At 36.9% G+C, this 15,955-nt stretch overlaps 2 protein-coding genes across 2 annotated transcripts in view; both read left to right on the top strand.

Annotated features, from left to right (window-relative positions):
- Window positions 1–492: 492 nt before the first annotated feature.
- Window positions 493–10,413, top strand: LOC112048965 (sphingomyelin phosphodiesterase 1). Its single transcript, XM_024086676.2, has 10 exons — window positions 493–559; window positions 1,160–1,296; window positions 3,788–3,949; window positions 4,560–4,724; window positions 5,205–5,567; window positions 6,438–6,613; window positions 7,208–7,402; window positions 8,206–8,376; window positions 8,968–9,142; window positions 10,056–10,413. The coding sequence occupies exons 1-10, from the start codon at window positions 493–495 to the stop codon at window positions 10,389–10,391; spliced, it is 1,947 nt and encodes a 648-aa protein (XP_023942444.2). The 3' UTR covers window positions 10,392–10,413.
- A 436-nt stretch (window positions 10,414–10,849) lies between these two features.
- LOC112048972 (sphingomyelin phosphodiesterase-like) overlaps window positions 10,850–15,955 on the top strand; it is a 14,163-nt gene continuing 9,057 nt past the window's right edge. The window contains exon 1 of the mRNA XM_052884808.1: window positions 10,850–11,033. Coding sequence (XP_052740768.1) covers window positions 10,850–11,033 — 184 coding nt within the window. The remainder of the gene's footprint in view (window positions 11,034–15,955) is intronic.

Here is a 15,955-nt window from a genome sequence, read left to right as displayed (position 1 = left end):
AGAGAATAGGCGTTTTCTAGACGAGCGCGTTTCACTATCATCGCTCACTATCAGGCATAATTGCAGACCAACTCGCCATAATAATGTAAAAAAAACATTATTATATTGCACTCTAATAAATTCTTAGTACCTAAATGTTCACTGGTCACTCAGTGTAGCATTTAATTTTTTAACCGACTACAAAAAGAGGAAGGTTCTCAATTTGAGTCTATGTTTTTACCATTCGTCATTTATATGATTATTATCTAAGTTTGATCAGAAGATGATTGATCATAGTTTATCGGTTAAGATAAAAATTATATACAACAGTAGGCATTAATTTTTGTAGTCACTATTTAGTTGACAAGCCTCAGTAGTGTGCGAAACAATGAATTGCTGAACTGTATTTGATTAGATTTCTTTTTGAATTCTCAAGAGTACTTGTGATTTACAAGTTGGTATATAAGGCATGGTATCTTGTTATCGGTTGTAATAGTTCGTCGCAAAGTCAAGATGAAAGTGGTATTTGCCGCCTTGTTGATATTAGGCTCAAGTGTTGCTACGCGATTAATATCTTCAGGTAAGTTGTTATTACTTTTTAAATGTATTATTAATAACATCTTGTTAAAAATATTTTACGTTGATCATTAATATTATTGTTGCTTGAATATCTAAAGATGCCCAAGTAGTTTCTCTTCATTATTAAAAAATAATGAATTCTTTTATGCTGCTTCGTGCTTACCCATATTTTTCTTCCGATCTTATTAGTTTTTGGGGCTTTTCGTACTTTTAGCAACACTTATCGAACCTTTCTCACTACTAATATTTCTATACGTTATAAATTTCAATATTAAGAATAAATAGGTATACATTCTAACTATTTTTTTTTATTAAAAAGAATATTTGTCATTTATATATATTTTTTTAAATATGATTCCATTCCCCTCTAACTAGTCGGGAAAGACTGCGTTAGGAGTGGGTAGGTACGACAATATACCAACGGGTTAGGGATTGAACCACCACCTCTCCGTGATGAGTCCGACCGCTCTAACCAGTGAGCTTCTTTTTTATTAAGATTTTTATTGAAACATAAATGAGAAGACGTAATAAAACGGAAAATGTAAGAAGATAAACGAAAAATACATTTGTATAAAAGATATTTATTTTGCTTACTTTTTAGATGAGCTGCATAAACTATTTCTGAGGGTCGCAAAAAATGAAGGTTCGCAAGAAGACGCGAGGACTCTACAAGATGTGTTCAAAATCTACAGATCAGCGACAAATGCTGTTCAAAGACAGAACCCTAGAGGTAGAGAAGTAAGTAGTAGCTGATTTTTTAGACTAGAAGGTAGTTTTGTCGTATCTTAACATCCATCCATTCTAATATTATAAATACAAAAGTAAGTCTGTCTGTTACCTTTGCGCTGTACCGATTTTGATGAATTCTGATATAGAAATTTAGAGCAGAACATAGGCAAATTTTTAAATTTTAATCCATGTCATTTTGGGCATTAGGGTCTCTTGAGCATCGCTTCCCAAAGTGGTCCAGGTGGGATACTCAGGGGTCTACGAAAGACTCAGCGGGGGTCTACGTTGACGTGACATAAAAATGGGGATTCACGATTCGTAAGTGGGGGTCCACGAATCTATCATACCGAATGGGGAGTTCTCTAAATAAAATAATTGTTGAATTGATTGCTTGCTTGTGCTGTGAGTAGATATCAAAAATTAAAGTAGGCTGAAATAACTCTTTGCCTGGACATTGGACAATTTTAATTTTTGTCATCCACTCACAGTACAATCAATGAATTAATTAACTTAGAAATTTAGCAGGGGGTCCACCCGAATTATATTTGAAAATGGTCTATGAGAAAAAAAAGTTTGCGAACCTCTGCTCTAGAGCATGGACTGCCAAACTTTCAGTTTTTATAAATCACGGTCATTAGTAGGAGGTAGTTAATCCTAATAGATTGATTAGCTATTGTTTTATTGATTTGTTAGTTTAATAACCTATATAATTGATATAATCTATCAAGTCTTTATTTAGTAAGCTTGGTGTTATGACAGATAAGTAGATACTTAATGCAGTTCGTTAACAGTTGCATTATCGGTTGTGGTTTAAGATATTTATCTACATTTTGTCTTCAAACAGACTTAAAAAATGCATATTTGACGTCATAATTTGCAGATATATGACTATTCAACCTACCTTATCAGCCGATAGACGTCCACTGCTGGGCATAGGCCTCTTGCATGGACCTCCAAGCACATCGGTCTCAAGCCGCCAGTATCCAGCGGCTCCCTGCGACCCGCTTGATATCCTCGGTCCACCTAGTGGAGGGGCGACCAACACTGCTCTTTCCGGTCCGGGGTCGCCATTCCAGCACATTGGGACGCCAACGTCCTTCTGCTCTTCGAACTATGTGGCCTGCCCTGCCACATAGTTCGAAGAGCAGGCCTATGTCAGTGACTTTGGTTCGTCTGCGGATCTCCTCATTTCTGATTAAGCCACGCAAGAAACTTCAACATAGCTCGCTCCATCTCCCGCTGAGTGACATTGAGCCTTCTAATAAGGCCCATAGTCAGCGACCAAGTCCCGGATCCGTAGGTCAAAACTGGCAACACGCACTGATCGAAGACAGCTTCAAGCACTGAGGAATTTCGGACGAAAAGATGTCGCGGAGTTTTCCGAACGCTGCCCAGCCGAGCTGCATTCGGCGATTCACCTCTTTCTCGAAATTGGTACCTACCTAACTGGACTGTGTGTCCTAGGTATATATATTCGTCTACAATTTCGAGCGCAGAGTCCTCAAAAATAATAACTGGGTGGAGCCGGACATGAGCATTAGCCATGATCTTCGTCTTGCTTATGTTCATTTTTAGGCCTACACGTTAAGAAACTCTGCTGAGATCGTTGAGCCTGGTACTAAGGTTATCCAGAGTCATCTCTGAGAGAGTCATCTCTGGATGACTATTGAAATGACTGTCATAATGTCCGGTCAAAGGACATGTCAATTTCCAAAAAATAGCAGAGCCGATATATATAATCGGTACCTTCAAACGTTGAAACAACCTTATAAATTAACTTTTCTAGGACCTGAGGAATGCAAATAAGAGTATAAATTAATTTACGAGTATTTTTTCAAGATAAATGAACTTAACCGCAATATTGCGACCTGTATTCGATTTAATTTTTAACCCCCGACGCAAAAAGAGGGGTGTTATAAATTTGACGTGTCTGTATATCTGTCTGTGGTACCCTAGCTCCCGAACGGATGAAGTGACTTCAATTTAGTTTTTTTTTATGAAAGGTGTCTTATGCGCGAGTGTTCTCAACTTCTGGGGGTTGAAAGTGGGGAAGAAAAACCGAATGTGGAAATATGCTCGAGTGGGGTCTCAAATGAAAGAGTATATGTAATATATGATTTGATCGAGAGTGTAATTAATATTTTCATGACCTTCAAAATTATCAATTTTGGAGTTTACTCCTTGAGAATCGATTTTTCATATATTTTTTGTGCGTAACCCATTTTGCGCACCTTTCACCGTGCGATGCCGCCAGCAGCGTGCATATGGTGCTATTGGTGGCGCGTCACCGCGACCTGCTGCTCGTCAGTTGCGCACCTTTCACTAATCAGGCGTAGGTATTGTATTGGTATACGGTATTTTACACGTACATAGTATATGCTGCGGGGCAACATACACCTATTTAGACAGTCGATCTGAAAGAGTAAACTCCTTTCATACGTCGGAGCTGACACATGCTTTTTATGTTATTAATCACGAATTTAAAAAAATATTTTTTTAGAGTCTCACATGCCTGATATGTCGAAGCGGGATGGCGGCGTTCTTTGACATGATTCGCGAGGGAGCCACTGATGACACGATCATAGACGCCACGGAGGCGATGTGCACATCTTTGGACATTTTGAGACCTGAATCTTGTCGCGGTATTCTTGAATTAAATGTCGTGAGTATATGCTACGTCTGACATCGAAGTTTGTGAAGTTTTTTTAACCTCTAAGATCGCCTTAACTTATATTAATATGAGTACCTTGGGATCCCAATGACCATAGGCTCTTCCATAGACTATAGACTATTGCCGCGCTAATATTAAAAAATATAAGTCAAACGGAATTGAAAATATATAGGTAGGTACCTACATCTGCTATTTATTAGTGATAAATCGATGATAGATATACAATATTCACAGCGAGGCGCAAATAGGTTGCCTAGTTAAATTGTGGCCAGACACATTTTTCATTCAAAATGCAGGAAATCATGAACTAGATCAAAGGCAATCTAATACAGTTAAATTAAGCATAAAATAAGCTTTCATTTGTGATATTAGACGACTAAATAACTAATAACGGTATATATACTTCACATCAAAAATATTGAAACAGTCACAGTGAACAAGTACTTCTGGACTTTTTCGATTTTTTAGATGAGAAGTAAATTTCTCAAGCCGGTTCTCGTACTACTGGGATCTATTGGATAAACGCACGAATTAATTCTAATTCGTCATGCTGAAAACGCAAAACCGAAACTCAAAATAATTTAACACTTCTTCCTTGCAGCCAATATTTACGCATATAATCAAAACAATACCAGAAGCTTCTCCGCGAACGTTTTGTGCGTTAGTTTTACAAAAAAGCGACGACCCAGACTACTGTGTTATTCAGGATCCAAGGTTTGAGTGGACAGTCAACTTGCCAGAACGTCCGAACCCTGCAGATATCAAGGTAAGTTGTATTTATGTTGGCTAGGTGGTACAGTAGGATTGTAACTCAGTAGCGTGCTTAAAGTTTTTAACTAGGGTAGGCACACAAATTGTACAAAATGGAAAATTCTTCAATGCTAGGTTCCTAATGAGTTGTCAGTGTAGGCAGTGTATTTTTTGTATCTGCAAAAGTGCGCGCCACTGAATTAGTTTTTGGGGTAGAAAATGCATGCCATTGGTAATATACATAAACTAGCGGTCGCCAGCAACTTCGTCCGCCTTTAGACCTCTTTAATCCGGCCCTATCGCAAAATCCGTTCTTAGCGGACGTCTCTCTGCCAAATTTTTGTTCGTGAAGCGGTTTTCGACCTTTTGCATTTATATATTAAGAAGATAAAATAATATATTCAGACAATAAGTACACACATCACTATCTAATAAGCGTAGTTGTTATTAGTAACATAAGGACATTGTAATCAATAGATTTTTGCTGAATTTTAAGGTTCCCAACTCAAAGCCTACACCGCTCACTATAGCATTAATCACAGATGCACATTTAGACCCTCTTTACGAACCTAACGGAGTAGCAGATTGCAACGAGCCAACTTGCTGTAGGAAAGGACAAATATCACGCCCGTTAACCTCGAGCTTGGATTATGACGTAGAAGAATATTTTACTGAAGATATAACAAATGGAGATAACTCCCTCAATTTGGATATTGTGGAGGAGATAAAATATAGAAAGATAATAACAAGAAGAGCAAGAGACACATCGCCGGCAGGATTTTGGGGTGATTACAGGAATTGTGATACTCCGGTTTGGGCTTACGACGATGTTATCAAAAGAATATCATCCGACCATCAAGTATGTATGAGACAATATTTAAATGTTCGGTAAATCTATGTATAATAAAAGCATCACTTTTATGCCCCCTAGTCAGTGTATGTAATGTAATTAAGTTTCAAGGTCAGTGTTGTGATTGTGTGCTGTGAGTGTTGCTAATAACCCCAATCACATCACACAATCTCAATAATAAAAATATTTTTTTGATAACCACATTGTGACATTCTGATTTATGCGCTAATTCCTGATTACAATCTTCATTTTGCGTCTATTGCTTCCTCTAAAATCTGCGGCCTTGGAGCCTAGCTTGGGATTTTTTTTATTCTATGATAAGTAAGTTTTTGACTGCGATCTCACCTGACGTTAAGTGACGATGCAGTCTAAGATGGAAGCGAGCTTACTTGGTACACAAGCTTATTTACCAATACTTCTGAAGGTTTCTACGGGGCACCCTACCAGAACGCTGAATCTATAGACTGCTCTCTTGTCTAGTCCTGGGACTCGTACAAAGGTCTACATAGGTACTTGGTCCTGATTTGCTATCTTCAACATTCCTAAAAGTACAACGAGTAACTCAAGACCAACAGTGAATAGGGACATTGTAGGTGAGAATTAAGAAAGTATCTCTGTTTATTATCAAGTCTGTTTCCAGCTAAGCATTAGTGTTTACCTATTAGGATTATTACATATAGGAAATTATATACCTATTACGTTATAGGTTATACAAGGTAATGAACCGAGAGGGTTCGATCCCCAAAGACTTTCCAACTAATTGAAGGGAAACGGTCATAATATTTAAAAGATTTTTCGAAAAAAAAATCTTGAAAACAATAATAAAATATGTACCTACTTCAAAATAACTTTTATTATAGCTAAAGATTTCGTTTCCAGAATGCAGAGGTCGTTTACTACATGGGAGACAGCATCGACCACCACGTCTGGGAGACGACTTACGACTTGATAAACGAAGTAAACGGTTACGTGGTCGACTCAATGAGGCAACAGTTCAAGAAGGGTGTTCAAATTATACCCACCATTGGTAACCATGAATCTCAACCTACAAATCAGTAAGTTTTAAACTTGGATTTCGAAGATTTCGTATATTTTTTAGAAACTCTTACTATGTTTCGTTTACGTTTGTCTAAATTAGTATTTATTCAAGTCATCATCATAATTATCAGACAATTGGCGTCCCTTACTGTGGACATAGGCCTCTTGTAAAACTTCAAACACCACGGTTCGTTGCAACTATTCGCTTCATATTAGCGTCCACATAACAATGCTTCCCAGTCCGGGGTTGCATTCCAGCACCTTGGGACCCTAACGTTCATCGGCTCTTCATACTATGTGCCCCACCCAATGCTTCTTCGGCTTCACGACTCGCTGAGCTATGTCGGTGACTATACTTCTTTTGCGGATCTCCTCTATTCAGATTCGATCACGCAGAAATACTTCGAGGATATAGCCTTTTCCATGTCTTAATTCAAGTAATTTTAATGATGAATTTCTTTTACTTGAATAAAGAACCCGATATTGTCATGCTTTAGTTTACGAGTTCGGTTCAAATTATTATTAGACTCCAATCATGAAATTTTGTCACTAAAAATCGAAATTCGGAAAATAGGAAGAAATAATAATTAAGAATTTAAATTTCATTACAGATTCGCACCAATTACTGTCAAAGGTGACAAATTGAACACAACTTGGCTTTACGAGAGCTTAGCCACGAAGTGGGACTTTTACTTGACCGAGGAAGCGAAGGCATCTATCCGCAAAATGGGTGCTTTCTCCATGCTAATCAGACCCGGCTTACGCGTCATTTCAATCAACACCAACGTTGCTTACAAATACAATTGGTATGTATTTGCTATTCATATAATTATAACTTTTCTTTTATTCCTTTACGCACAACAAATATTGTTTTAATTAAATAGTTCACACAAACAGTCTTGCCAGAATGCTAATAACGCCTGGTAAGATCAAAAGGCTTATAATCCAGTCAAATAAGACTTTGAAGGTTATAAAAATTCACGTAGAGCTATAAATTGGTAGGTATGAATGTTCAGAGTACCATTATAAATGAATTGTGAAAAGTCCCCATCAATCACCCTTGTGCAAAATTTTTTATTGATGGTGAAAGTTTGCAAAAATATCTTTTTCGCATTTTTCACCTAAACGGTGAAATTTACAGCAAAAATAGTTTTGACAAAAATTGTAGATCATCCAATTTTCCACAAAAAAATATATCTACACTTTTTTCATAAGTATTGCCATTTCCGTGATATCTGTTGAACAAGGCTCGTAAATCTATTGTTGAACATAACAAATCTATATATATAAAAATGAATTGCTGTTCGTTAGTCTCGCTAAAACTCGAGAACAGCTAAACGGATTTATCTTATCTTGGTCTTGAAATGTGCGTGGAGGTATAGGGAAGGTTTAAAAGGTGAGAAAAATTAGAATAATTGCCGGGGAAACCATAAAAATAACCCTTTTCTATTTGCCATACAAACGTTTAAGAGTCAATTATAGATCTTAAGGGTAGGGGTAGGGTAGGGTAGGGGTAGGGTAGTGGTAAGGTAGGGATAGGGAAGAATTGCACATACGTCAAAGCGAAGCTTGACGGGTTCGCTAGTAAACAATAAATTATTTATTTCAGGTGGCTTGTCTATGATCCGTTAGATTCCAAGCAGCATTTGGATTGGTTGGTGGATGAGTTGTCTAAAGCAGAGTTAGCTGGAGAAAGAGTGCATATATTGGCGCACATGCCTCCCGGGATAGCAGATCTGACACACTCGTGGACTCGAGAGTATAACAGGATAGTTAATAGGTATTTATTGATAAAACTTCTGTTACTGATAAATTAAACGGTTTTACTACGGTTGTTTAGCATTACTTGCTTGAGATTTTGTTCGCTTCAAAAGGTTTGCGAACGAATTGACACCCACACTTTGACAGTGGTGGCATGCGACACTGTGAGTGTAGACCGGGTTGTAATTTTTTCATTTATAAAATATTCAATTATTAACCTAAACAATAAATCGAGCTTGGCTACTGAAACTTAAAAAAATCTAAAAAACGCATGAATGAAAACAAGAGCGAAAACAATACATATATAAAAAAACGTGTTCATTTCGGGACGCTCGACAGAAGTGTTAACTTAAATCTGCTGCCGTATGCGTGAGAGTGGCGCTGTAACGCGTTACGTTACCAGTCGCTTTACCCTCCCATAAAAAGACTTCACTTCAGATATATTTGCACTATAACTTTAGGAATGCCCTTCAAAATTTTTTAAGCTTACCAGACGATATCAGTCTCTACTTTCACTATCCAAATTCTATATTCTATTCTGTGCTTTCGACGTAGCACATTTTCCCTAGTTACCCTTTCTTAGATTTACAACATGAAGTAAATATTTCAGATTCTCCGCAACGATAGCCGCCGAGTTCAACGGACACACACATTCGGACGAATTCAAGATATTCTATAACGACGCCGGAGCGCCAGTGTCCGTGGCGTGGGGCGCGGGCAGCGCTACCTCCTACACGCACTACAACCTCAATTACAAGATCGCTAGCTTCGATCCGCACACTTTCGTAAGTTTTATGTTTACGCATTTTTAATGGCCCACTACATGGACATGAGGCGTTGACCTAACATGCGACCCACGACACACCACCCACCACCAATGGCGGCCAAGTTGGAAATATTGCTGTCTCTTTCGTCCCATCGCATCGAAAGAGCGATATTTCCGGTTCGGCGCTAGTGGTCGACAATATGTCATTGAGATATTTTGTGGGTGGAACCTTTAGCAATTATAGAGGCACATGGGTATCCCAATCAACCTTCCAAGTTGGCAAGCCTAAAGAATGTGCGCCGAGATTTTATTCTTCGTACCAATAAAAAAAGGACGCACAATCTGTAGAAAATTTCACTTAAAAACTGGCCAATTTTGCTTTGATAGTTTTAGAATTATGGGTAAAGAAAATTATACGTAAAGGCCTTTAAATGTAGTCCAATATTCGATAAAATCCCAAATTCAGAGCAAACTCAACCTTAAGGATTGAGTTTAAGGTTGAATTTGTAAATGCGACTACTTAAATTGAGTGCCAGGAAGTTGTGTTTGGCACTCATTGAGTGGGGACGTTTTTTGGTCGCTGATTGTGCATCCACTTTTTAATAGTAGATCAATGTTCATTCCATTCTTTCTTTCATCTCAACGAAAGGAGCAGCATAAATGTTGCCTTTTCTGTAATTTGGGCGACAACGATGATGGGATGAAATAGAGCGATATGTAGACAAAATTATTTAGTTATCTCTTGGCGTAAAGACAGAAAAACTCAATGTTGGTTTAATGGAACCGAGACCTTTTGAGCCGAAGCTATATAACCACTGGACAAATGAGGCAGCTGTTAGTGGCATAACTCTCGCAGTATGAGATTTAAATAAGCGGACGGCGAAGTGATTTTTTTCAAACTACCCTCTTCTAATATATGTTTACTTTTACAGGAACCACTGAATATTGCGAACTACATATACAATCTCACGGAAGCAAATCTCAGTCCACAAAGACGTCCCCGATGGTTCAAATTGTACGACGTTAAGAAAACTTTCGGTCTCTCTGATATATCGGCTCGATCTATGGACGAATTGGTCAAAGGCATGGTGACCCATAAACCGTTCCTCTTGGCCATGTATTCAGCCTTCTTCTCTAAACAGAGCGACAACAGGTGGCCATATTGTGACGACGATTGTAAAATTGATCAGGTCTGCAAAACCGTGGTCACGGTATTATGGGAACGAGAGAGATGTAATGTTTTGCGACGATTGTTCTTTTCACAATAAATAAACTAAAAGTAAATACAAATTGTTTTATTTAAATTCCCGTGACATTAAGAGTAGGGTTTACTATAAAGTTTACTTACTCAATGACAAATATTCAAGGAAGTAATCGGCTCTACTTTCTCTTCAACGTACACATGACAAATATTGTTTTAAAATATCATTCATCATCGTCATCATTTTCCACCCATATTCGGGTCACGGCTGAGCTCGATGGAGCATTCTAAGAGGAGACTCGAACTCTCGAGACTCGGGTTAGGCCAAATAGTCTCCGACATGGCTGTTTTGGTAAGTAACTGCACCAGACAGCGAGACGAGAAATGACTCCGGTGTACCATCAGTGCGGGGCTACAGAAACCACGGCGCATCACACACTTGTCGAATGTGCAGTCTGGAGCCCGTAGAGATACAAATTAGCGTCCACTGTCGGTGGACCCGTCTCGTTGCCGGACGTTGACGCCATGATCGGCAGCGAAACGTGCTGGACAGAGATGTCGTCGTTCTGTAAGGCTGTCATGGGTCCCAAAGAGGCTGAAGAGAGTGAGGGAAGAAGCTGCCGATGCTCCCCTTACGCAGGTTCGGAAGTAGTAGGCGCCGATGTGCTCACCTACTCCCACTTTAATTTAGGGCGGAAAAAGATTGGCGGTGACGCATGGTGAAAACGTTGGGACATCACAGTAGAATATGCTAATGATCCTGTAATGTCACCGAAAGACGCAGCCAGATCTGCTGGGTTTTAGTAGGTATTCCGAAGTCTCGGCGAGTCCCACATACCCTTTCGGATGGGATGCGTAAATGCATTTCCCAGCGAAGCAAAAAAAAGGCTAAATAGTCCACCACGCTGGCACGTAAGAGAATTCTCTGGTATGCAAGTTTCCTCACCATGTTTTTCCTTCACCGTTTGAGACACGTGATATTTAATTTCTTAAATATAAATCTTGCAGCAAAATATACACTACCAAATTGTGACAGTACAATCCGACGAAAACCCCATAAGAAAATATAATCTCTGAAATAAGCTCGATGTTCCGAAACGTCATAAAATTTGCATCGTACTGTAAGTACCTGAGTATCGACTTCATTGGAAAACATAAGCTTAGAGAAACTAACTATTTTGACTAAGTTAAAGTACTACGTAGGTACTCGTAGATACAGGCATAGGTATTATTTTTAAATTCAAACAACAAATTACGTCGATTATATTATTATTATCTTAAGATTTTTTCTAATGATTGTTGGTTTTAATTTTAAAAATACCAGATGTACTGATAACTTTGGATAAAGAGATAGATTGATAGTAAAATTAACAAAAAAGTGCGAGTTGTGTAAAAAAAATTTGAATTTCCTGATTTTTTAATAATCTAACTTTATTGTCATAAAATTCGATTTGCTTTTTTTGAACAACAGTTTAATCACTTCGTCTTTATTTAAAGTAGAAACTAGAAGTGAGTTTCAGAGATTAGCAAGAAGAAAGAAAGAAAAAAAGTTTTATTAAAGAATTATGCACAACACAATTTGTTATATTAATCGTCAGGACAATATCCTGCGATGTGTGGCATAACCCAGTAAAGGGCCCCAACTCAGCATAATGCTACATACTCTTTAAATAAAAAAAAAACGGACTGACAGACAAAAAAAAATTGGTTTGGTTTTTGTTTTCTTTACTTTTTAGTTTTTACTACTTCTTTTAGTTTTATTAAATTGTATTTAACATTTTCATATCTATTATCTTTATCCATATCCATTTTCATTTAAAGGTCAATAATAATTTAATAGTAACTACCTAACTACGCTACGATGCGCTTTTTCAGATCTGAGGGCCTAGTGGTAGTTTGATACTGTTACTGTCACGTACCTAACGTAAACGCATTTCCGCCGCGAATTTCTAAGGAATTGAAACAGCGCCATCTACTGGCACTACTGCACAACTGTTTCAATTCCATATAAATTTGCGTTTACGTCAACGTGATAGTATCAGTATGAAAAATATTGAAAACTCCCACTAGGCACACTGATTGGCCTTTTATAGTGAGCAAATGTAACTATACATCGGCTAATACCGCAGTCATAACTAGTCAAACAAAAGTAAAATAAATTTTCCTAACGAACCCTAATCAATTTGACGTCATTGTTATCATGCACATTCCACTCTTTGGCCACATTTCCTCACTAGGGCTTCTTGCATCTATCACGGTGGTGTTCACACTTCAGTAAATATTGGCGATGCTTTTTTGAACATTTTAAATTTATAATAAAGATGTTCACGACAATTACTGGCTGCGCCTGCGCATACGGGCGAGCGGAGCGCGGGGCGCGGGACGAGGAACCAAGACCTGCGCGACGCACGACACGGCACTGCGCATTGAACGACCGATCAAATTGTCGCGTTTTACTTGTACAATCTAATATTAAATAAACTTGATATTAATACAGTTTACGCTGGCTTAAATTATTATCAACAACATACCACGGTCAGATCTCCTTCTCACCCGAAGACACAAGGCGCTGACCCCAACATATGGTCCATCGAGCTAACAAAGGAACCCTTGCTTGGAACGGTCTGGAAGATTGTGTACACAAAGTGAAATCTGGTGATGAGAAATTGGCGATTCAGTGCAACGGACACATACGTGAGATTGTTCCATCCTTCTTCATCCATTTATCACTAGTCTATTATTGCTTTTTCATTTTACATTTACGTCATTCATTTTATTTAACAAGTATCATCTCTGCGCAGTCATATAGGTCTAAATATATATATATTTTTTAAAGCTTGCATAGATACTACTTATATATTCGTTCATGCATTACCGACGCTAATTTTATAGTTCAATTTACTCATAATAGATAGTTAAATAGGCATATCTTTACCGCGTCACGTAAAACAAAGTAGGTAGTTACGAGTATCGATGCAGTTCTTACATATTTTCTTAGCATGTTGCAAGTAGTCCCATACTATCTTTTTATTATTAATCTTATATACATAATACTTTATTTTCATAGTGCATTTTAGCGTAATAATTAATTTGTTGTAGCTCATCACATGAAGTAAAGTATTAATGTAGTTATTATAACGTTTATAATCTTTCTATGAAGTTACTACCTATTTAATTATACTCATACGTTATACTTTATTTTCATAGTGTTCCTAGCGTAATAATAAATTTATTATAGCTCACCACGTGAAATAAAGTATTAATGCAGTTATTTTAATGTTTAATTAACTATATTTTATTTTCATAGTACATTTAGCGTAATAAATAATAATAGAATACTATTACAGCTGTTTACGTGAAATAAAACAAATATTGTAGGTAGTTATTATTATTTTTCCTTATTTAATGGGATTTAAACATTATGCCTATTTCATAGTACATTTAAGCGTAATAATTATATTCTTACAGCTTTTACGTGAAATGAAGTATTGTAACTAATACTTATTGATTTTTTCTAAGGCATTTTTGCTTATAACCTAGGTAGGTACTTTATTTTCATAGTGCAATTTAAAGCGTAATTTAAATAATTACATTATTACAGCTTATCACGTGAAGTAATGTGCTTATGTACCTAATTATTTATATATATATTTTTTAAGCATATTTGCATACCTATTGCTTTTCATTATTTTCATACATTAAATACTTACTTCACTGTGTAATTTAGGCATAATAATTTATCACGGCTTTTTACATGAAGTAAGGTAATCCTTCGCGATAGACATTCACTATTCCATTCCGCTGACTTCACCGCTGCGCGGTGCGAGGTGCGCCAGACATTCTTTTTAAAGAATAGCTATTTCATTTTCACTTGTCGCGAGGCTTAACGGCCCGCAATCCATATATGCACTGATTCACTGCTTATTTCTTATTTTCCGCAATCGGCATTAATAAATATTGAATGTTGTTTTTTATACTGCTCAGTGCGCTTAGTAATTATCGAATATTTGTTGAAGGATTATATTAAAATTTTAACTTTATTAAAACAGGCATTTTTTTTTTACAAAATTGCTATTGCTTTTTTCTTACGTTTAATTAAAATACTTTTACAGTACAATACAAGATGACCGATAGGCAACTGAAAAATTTAATTAAAAGGCGAGCCACCATTAAAGGAAAGGTTACGAATTTTGGAAACTTTTTAAATTCTTTAAAAGAAAATGAAAACGCCGATTTAATTCAAAATGAAATTGAAATTCAGTTGCGATTAGATAGAATTGAGAAATTATATGATGACTTTGACAATTTTCAGAGTGAATTAGAAGAACTTTCCGAATCGCCCGAAGACGAGTACCAAGAACGTCAAACATTTGAGACGTTATACTATTCGCTTGTGGCTGCGGGAAGGGCTTTATTAACAAGTCATCGTAAGGAACCACTCGAATCATCGGCGATGGTACATTCTGATGCTTCAGATCCACACAAACGTAAGGTTGTAAAACTTCCTAAAATAGATTTACCATACTTTAATGGCGAATATCAATACTGGCTCGGCTTTAGAGATACTTTTAGTTCGTTAATCCATAATGATGATACTATTGAACCAATTAGTAAATTTCATTACTTACGTGCATCACTTAAAGGCAATGCTGCGTCATCGATTTCAGGGTTGGATTTTTGCGGTGATAATTACCAATCAGCATGGAAAATTCTATGCGATCGATATGACAATAAACGCCTTCTTGAAAATCATCATTTAAATGCGCTTTTTAAATTGGATTCCATTCAAAAGGAATCGAGTGTGGGTTTGCGTAATTTAGTTGACACTATTAATAAAAACTTAAGAGCTTTAGCGAATTTAGGTCATGCTGTTCAACATTGGGACATTTTAATAATTCACATAACAACCGGAAATTTAGATAGTGTGACTAAAAGAGAATGGGAGACACATAGGAATAAATTAAAAGATTCTCCTACTTTGGAAACATTTTTAAAATTCCTTTCAAATAGAGCTAATGTTTTAGAAACCTTAGATGCTACAAAGCAAGATAATAGTAAACATTCATTAAACAGTAATAAACCTAAAAGTTTTATTGTAGCATCAACTAGTAAACCTAGATCATGTCCTTTTTGCAAAAAAGATCACTATTTGTATAATTGTGAATCCTTTCGGGCACTGCCAGTTGAAACTCGTATTCAAAAGGTTAAAGACTTAAAGGTCTGCAAAGTTTGCCTACGCACAACTGGTCATCCAGAATTTAAATGTAGATTTCCAAAATGCAATTATTGCGCCAAAAGGCACAATACATTATTACATTCGCATGAAACTAATAATCCTGCTAACATAGAAAATGTAGCTTTATCAGCGAAAAAATTAAATGTACCACTTTTTACTCCTTCAACTGTTTTACTTTCTACAGCTTTAGTAAAGGTCCTTGATAACAATGGTCATCCTCATGCTGCTAGAATTTTACTAGATAATGGAAGTACTTCTCATTTTATAACAAAAGAATTTTGTGCAAAGTTGAAACTTAATACACGCCTTGTCGATTCGAAGGTTACAGGCATAAATAGTCAAGCTTTAAACAGTTCACAGTCTTGCTCATTAGCGTTTGAGTCCTATGTTGGTAA

The sequence above is a fragment of the Bicyclus anynana genome, chromosome 12 (genome assembly GCF_947172395.1).
Source record: "Bicyclus anynana chromosome 12, ilBicAnyn1.1, whole genome shotgun sequence".
NCBI classification, from domain to species: Eukaryota; Metazoa; Arthropoda; class Insecta; order Lepidoptera; family Nymphalidae; genus Bicyclus; species Bicyclus anynana.
This window is presented reverse-complemented; position numbering and strand designations above follow the sequence as displayed.

What these genes read in the sequence shown, in the direction of transcription:
- LOC112048965 (XM_024086676.2), top strand. Translation starts at nt 493, where the DNA reads ATGAAAGTGGTATTTGCCGCCTTGTTGATATTAGGCTCAAGTGTTGCT. An exon ending in AGAACCCTAGAGGTAGAGAA is followed by an intron (nt 1,297 to 3,787) that starts GTAAGTAGTAGC and finishes ATATTTTTTTAG; the next exon opens with AGTCTCACATGCCTGATATG. An exon ending in CGAACCCTGCAGATATCAAG is followed by an intron (nt 4,725 to 5,204) that starts GTAAGTTGTATT and finishes CTGAATTTTAAG; the next exon opens with GTTCCCAACTCAAAGCCTAC.